A 6,579-nucleotide genomic window follows, 5' to 3' on the forward strand; every position below is an offset into this window, starting at 1 on the left:
AATATAGCTATCACTTCCATCTATATAAAAGAATAAAATCGAGCCTGCCCTAGTTAAAAAAAATGAAATAGAAATAAAACTAAATAAGTACATAAATCTACCCGTGGCCAAGAGGTTTTATTTTGATTTTATTTATCTGGAATGGAACCCAGTGCACAAACGACTCACGGGTTATTGTGCTCGCTTGCCTTTTCCACGTCCGCGGCCAGCTAGGCTGGCTGGCCTCTTTCTCGCTCCTCACTCTGCGACTTCCGGTATAATTACATCCAATCTTCTTTTGCGCGCGCTTCGGTTGTGCTCCCTTTTGTCGTTGTGCCCTACATATGCAGTGACATTAGAGTCTAATGTCTAGGAACCCTAGTTAGTGGCGGGGGCGTCTTTCGGAGACCATTGCCTCTACAAAGGATTACAAAGGTGGAGCATGCTGACAGGAGACCTTTTGGTCCATATCTAGGTCGGAGGCGAAAAAAATCATAATAATAATAATAAATAAATAAATAAAAACTATGATAATGTAAATAACAAATAAAGTACATAAATAAATGCACAGGTATGGTTAAATAATAAACAAACAGGTAAATAGTAAATAATAATAAATTGACATATAACTAATAATAAATGAGAATCAAACAGACAAGTGATAACAAAACAAAAACAAATTATATAAATGATAATTACAGCATCTTTCTTAGGTGTTTATCTAAATGATTCTTAAAGCTTCGAACTGAGAATCATTTAGATAAACACCATCCCCCCCCTTTTTTTAGTTACGTATTTACCTACTAGTTTATTTATTCATGTATGTAATCCTTCATCAGTTTTTTATACGCCTTATTTGTTCAATTACGTATTCATTAATCTATTTATTTATCTGGATTTCTTAATAAATTTGTGTATTTATTTATTATCCAATCATTTACTTATTTCTTATCCATTGTCTTGTGTTATAATTACGTAGTTATTTACTAGTTTATTTATGTATATACTGCTTATTTATTCAGTTGTTTGCTGACGACACTGCGCTTGTAGCAGGATCTGAGGAGGGATTAAGGAAGTTAGTGGACAGAGTTTGGGAAGGTGTGCGAAAAAAGGAAATTGGGGATAAATGTGGGTAAAAGTAAGGTGATGAGATGTACAAAAGGAGAATGTGGTAGCAAATTGGGAGTGAGTATTAAAGGAGAGAGACTGGAGGAAGTGAATAGCTTTTGATACTTGGGTTCGAATGTGGTGGGAAAGGGAGAAGTGGAGGTAGAATTTAGATTGGGAGAAGCAAGTAAATGCCTTGGGGGATCAAAAAGTATAAATGAGATATAGACATTTGTGAATGGATGCAAAGAGGAGATTATATGAAGGAGTGATTGTGCCGATAGCACTGTATGGGGCAGAAACATGGAACATGAGAGAGGAAGAGGGGAGTTTGAATGTGTTTGAGATGAAATGTCTGAGAAGTAGGGTAGGTGTTACTAGGCTGGATAGAGTGAGAAACGAGGAGGTGAGGAGAGGGGTGGAAAGGGAGTTGGGAGATAGGGTTGATGAAAGAGTATTGGAATGGTTTGGACAAGAATGAGTGAAGGAAGATTAGTAAAAGAGATGTGGAAGCCAGAGGTGGAAGGAGTGAACATGAGGGGGCGACCAAGGATGAGATAGGTGGATGGGGTAAAAGGGGCATTGGGAAAGGGGGTAATGTCTGTTGAGGAAGGAAGGGAAAAGATGGATGATTGGAATGAGTGGAGAATGGTTGTGTATGGATGATGCTGTGATCCGTGGCAGGGAGTGGGTGAGGGTGGGGGTTGAGGGAGTGTGTGTGAATGATATTTTGACGCAGCCTAAAAAGAGATTTCTCCCCGTCTTTTCTTTTTCTGCATGAGGGAATGGAGAGAAGGGAGGGGGGTCGCCGATTAAATGAAGCGGCCTTGCTGTGGATGTGTTGTGTCTTACTACATTGCTTCTGGCCCAGGGCAGTGGGCGAGATGCAGGGATGACCTGTCATCCAGAAGCAGCTAAGACAAGAGGGAGGGAAGAGGGTAGAGGGGATTGGAGTATGTAGGGGATGGAATGGGTGGAAGTGGTTTCTGTGCCTTTGTTTTTTGGCTACCTCCTGTGTAAGGGGAAAAACCCTTTAGTATATGTATGTATGTATTATTATTATTATTATTATTATTATTATTATTATCATTATTATTATTATTACTATTATCATTATTATTATTATTTACACGCGAAATAAAGCCAATTTAATACCAGCATAACATTGACCAACCTAATTGCCAAACCTAACGCATTTTACCTGAACAGTATATATATATATATATATATATATATATATATATATATATATATATATATATATATATATATATATATACATACCAGTATATGATACACACACACACACATTTATATATGTATATATATATATATATATATATATATATATATATATACGTATATACGTACACAAAGTTAAATTTCTACAGCCTTTCATCCTCCTCAGACCCCTTCATAACGCCATGAACAACAAACAAATTTCTATTAGAAATCCACTTGATATGAAACTTAGAAAACAAGATGTCATTGACATGATTTGAAAGTGCGTGAGTTGAGACTGATGGGTGATCGTGGTAGGGTGGACTTGTTGGGGAGAAAGGCGGGGAGGGGAGGGGAGGGGAGGGAGGAATACTGAAATCTTTCTCTACTGGACTAACCAATACACACACACACATACACACAACACACACACGTGTATATATATATATATATATATATATATATATATATATATATATATATATATATATATATATATATATATATATACGACAGCATTCTGGAAGTTGTTGATTGCGCTGTACTGCTCGGCTGCGCTGTACTGCTCGGCCGTGGAGTCTAATATTTGTGTATTTTGGGAGCAGGTTCTCTTTTAAACATGTTTGATTGAATACGACAGCATTCTGGAAGTTGTTGATTTTCTTTCTTGTGTTTTCTATTTTTCTAATTATATTCTTCCCTTGGATAGGGTGGGCATAAACCAAATCCTTATACTTCTCCATTTTACTACACGACGTTTCGTCTCTAATAAGACATCTTCTGGTATTTCTGTTATACATACATACATATATATATATATATATATATATATATATATATATATATATATATATATATATATATATATATATCATATATTATATCCGAGAGTTGACACCTTGACACCTATGCCAGTTACCATGAACATAACTCGTGAACGTCAACTCCGGTCATACGGGCATGTGACACCTTTCATTGTTGCTGATCCTACTCAAAGGGTTCCTGTCTCGACAAGAGACAGGAACCCTCTGTGCAGGAGACGAAGGGGACGCCCACAGAGTTCTTGGATGGAGCGAGTTAATCGAACCTGTCGAGAAGGGTGACTGCGTGGGAGCTTGCTCAGAGAGACCGTGGGGACTGGCGCTAAAGATTTTCTCTCATACAAGTATCATTAAATATGAACGTTAGTTCAGTATTGTGTATCTTCTTTAAAACATTCTCTTTGTGCCTTAAGATGGTGATATCCTCTTTCGTAAAATTGAAGACGATATCCCGGGGAGGTATAAATGATTTAGTTCTGTCAATAAGAACTTTCCATCAGCTTCTCAGTCCCTAAACCTTTCTTTCCTCTTGCAGGTATGGGCATGGCGAGAGCTTGGCTGACACACGTTGGCGTGGTGGCGTGGCGCTCCAAGCGGCAGGTGGGCTGGGGCGTCGGAGTCCTGGTCATGCTCAGCGTGCTCTACCTACAGTATTCCGCGGGACCTCTCCTCCCCGGTGGCGGCGACGAGGCCACCGGCCACGCACAGAGGGCCCTCAACAACGTACGGGGTCGCACATCCGACGGTGGCGGTGCTGGGTCCCACGGGAGCGGGAGTAAGGTCCAGAAGGTGCAGTTCGTCGTGGGCGCCAGTGGGAGCAGCAACCAGCATCGGGAGGTGCAGCAGGAGGCAGAAGATGAACGTGGTGGTGGAGGGGAAGGTGGTCCGGATGGGGAGTGGTACCAGTGGAACGGGCAGCAGCAGCAGCCACCGCGGCAACAATACCCACCAAACCAAGACGTCATCATCTCCCCAGATGAGGATCGCGACAAAATGGCCGCCGTCGAACTGCTCGAGCGTCATAATGATGAACATCGCCACGAGGCACAGCAGGGCCTGGGCGTACAAGCAGGCGCCCTGCAGCTCCCGCAGCAGCTGAGTCCACAGGAACAGCAGCCGCAAGACGTGGATGGGATGGTGGCGCCAGGAGCAGTATGGGCAGGTCAGGTGTATAAGTACAATCCATACGGCGAACCCGTTTACGGAAACACGAACCGCCCCAACTACATCCCGCCCCACCGCGTGGTTCACTTCGACCTGAAGGGGGCGCCGCTCAAGCCTAGTGTGTACAAGACCTTGGTGCCGTGGTTGAAAGAGCTGGGCGCCACTGCGGTGCTCCTGGAGTACGAGGACATGTACCCGTTCCGAGGTCGACTTAGTTCGATCGCCGCCGGGAACCACTACACATCGAGTCAGATCAAGGAGATCGACAGTTTGTGTCGCGAGGCAGGGCTAGAGGTCATTCCTCTGGTGCAGACCTTCGGCCACTTGGAGTTGGCCCTCAAGCACGAGCGGTTTGCGCACCTGCGCGAAGTGCCCGAACTCCCACAGGCAATTTGCCCATCCCTGAACGAGTCCCTGTGGCTGGTGAGGAGCCTGGTGGACCAAGTCATGGCGCTCCATCCGCAGTCGCGGTACCTTCACATCGGCTGCGACGAGGTGTTCCAGATCGGGGAGTGCCAGCGGTGCCGACAGAAATCCAGGGAGGCGTTGTTCCTGCAGCACGTGGTGACCGTGGCCAGGCACGTAAGGGAGAAGCACCACGCCATCCCCATCGTCTGGGACGACATGCTCAGGCACGTCTCTGACGCAGCCATGAACGAGTACAACCTGGGTAAACTGGTCGAACCCATGGTCTGGGTCTACGCCGAAGACGTGTATCGCTTCGTCCAGCCTTCCGTCTGGACTAAGTTCTCTCAGGTCTTCTCGCACATTTGGGCCGCCTCGGCCTTCAAGGGCGCCTTCGGCGAGCAGCTGACCGTGCCCAACGTGCGGCGCCACTTGGACAACAACCTCAACTGGCTGGACGTCATGGCGGCTGAAGGAGGCAAGTTCGGTTCGGGTTTCCGCGGTTTGGTCCTCACAGGTTGGCAGAGATACGATCACTTCGCCGTGCTCTGCGAGCTCCTTCCCTCGGCCATGCCCTCGCTGGCGATCAACCTCCTGGTCACTTCGCACGGGTACTTCAACACCAGCCTCCAGTCCAAGCTCTACAAGTCCCTCAAGTGTATGCAGACGCCCAAGTACCAGACGTGGCTCAATCTGGACTCAGATCCATTCCTGTGGGACAAGTTCTCGTGGTGCTTTTTCCCCGGCTCGCAGATGTTCAAGGTGACCGCGAGGCTGGACGCTACCCGACGCGATGTGGACGCCTACTACGACCGGGTTACGAAGAGCCGCGCCTGGATCACGGACTACAACCGCCGGCACAACTTCTCCTCCCCAATGCGGATCGACGAGGATCTGGAGGAACTTCCCTCGCGTCTGCACGCTGTCTCGCTCCTGATTAAGACGGCCCGAGATGCACTGGTCGAGTGGTTCGACGACTGGACGGCGGGCGAGTGGATCGAAGAGCAGGTGTGGCCCATGTTGGACAAGCTTCAACGCCTCCAGAACGAGGCTGAGAGCATGAAGAACGTTAAAAATTGGCCGGTGCGGCCGCTGCCGCTCCTGCCCGAACTGGCCAACTTTGGTATCACAGAACCGCCGCCTAAACCGAGGAAGGACAAAGACCACAAGAAAGTGACTAATGTTTAATAGGAGTTCTCCTTTAGCTGACCGACAATGCCCTCTTCAGCATCGTCTTCTCACCACCAGATCGTGAATCCCTGAATGTGTAGTAATCAGTCGTAAGCCTCCTTGAACAATCAAAGAAAGGAAAAAAAGATTTATCACATGTACATACCTTTGTAGTTTTTTAGCACTAAATGTACCAAACCTATTTTAATTCTACATGAACCATGTAAACCATGTGTGATATCGCCATGTCAGGCAGCTCTATTGATTATACAATGAAGCATGGTTGAGTTCAAGAAAGTATGTTTACATGCCTCACTAAGTTTTTGGATTTGTGAGTCATGCTGTGTGATATTATAGTATTCTTATATAATGATATACATGGATATTATATGCATACTTGTGTATGCAAAATGTGTGTTTATATACAAGAATACTGTATATGTTAATATATATATATATACTCTATATATATATATATATATATATATATATATATATATACACATACATACATACATATATATAAACATACATATATATATTATGTATACATACACACACACATATAGACAGCCTATTTAAATGATGTTATATGTATGTATATATATATATATTATATATATATATATATATATATATATATATATATATATTATATATATATATATATATATATATATATATATATGTATATATATATATATATATATGC

The 6,579-nt window shown here is 43.9% G+C and overlaps 1 protein-coding gene across 7 annotated transcripts in view; it reads left to right on the forward strand.

The window, feature by feature from the left end:
* The window catches only part of LOC143032826 (hexosaminidase D-like), a 196,507-nt gene extending 190,182 nt beyond the window's left edge, over positions 1-6,325 (forward strand). For 6 of the 7 annotated variants that reach the window (XM_076197923.1, XM_076197928.1, XM_076197925.1 and 3 more), the window contains one exon: positions 3,664-6,324. In XM_076197923.1, the coding sequence (XP_076054038.1) occupies positions 3,666-5,885 (2,220 nt within the window). In that variant the 5' untranslated portion in view covers positions 3,664-3,665 and the 3' untranslated portion in view covers positions 5,886-6,324. Of the gene's footprint in view, positions 1-3,663 lie in introns of all 7 variants that reach the window. The other variant, XM_076197930.1, reaches the window with a different exon arrangement.
* Positions 6,326-6,579: the final 254 nt, after the last annotated feature.

This window comes from Oratosquilla oratoria, chromosome 14 (genome assembly GCF_046742065.1).
Source record: "Oratosquilla oratoria isolate Oo_2021 chromosome 14, ASM4674206v1, whole genome shotgun sequence".
Classification (NCBI taxonomy): Eukaryota; Metazoa; Arthropoda; class Malacostraca; order Stomatopoda; family Squillidae; genus Oratosquilla; species Oratosquilla oratoria.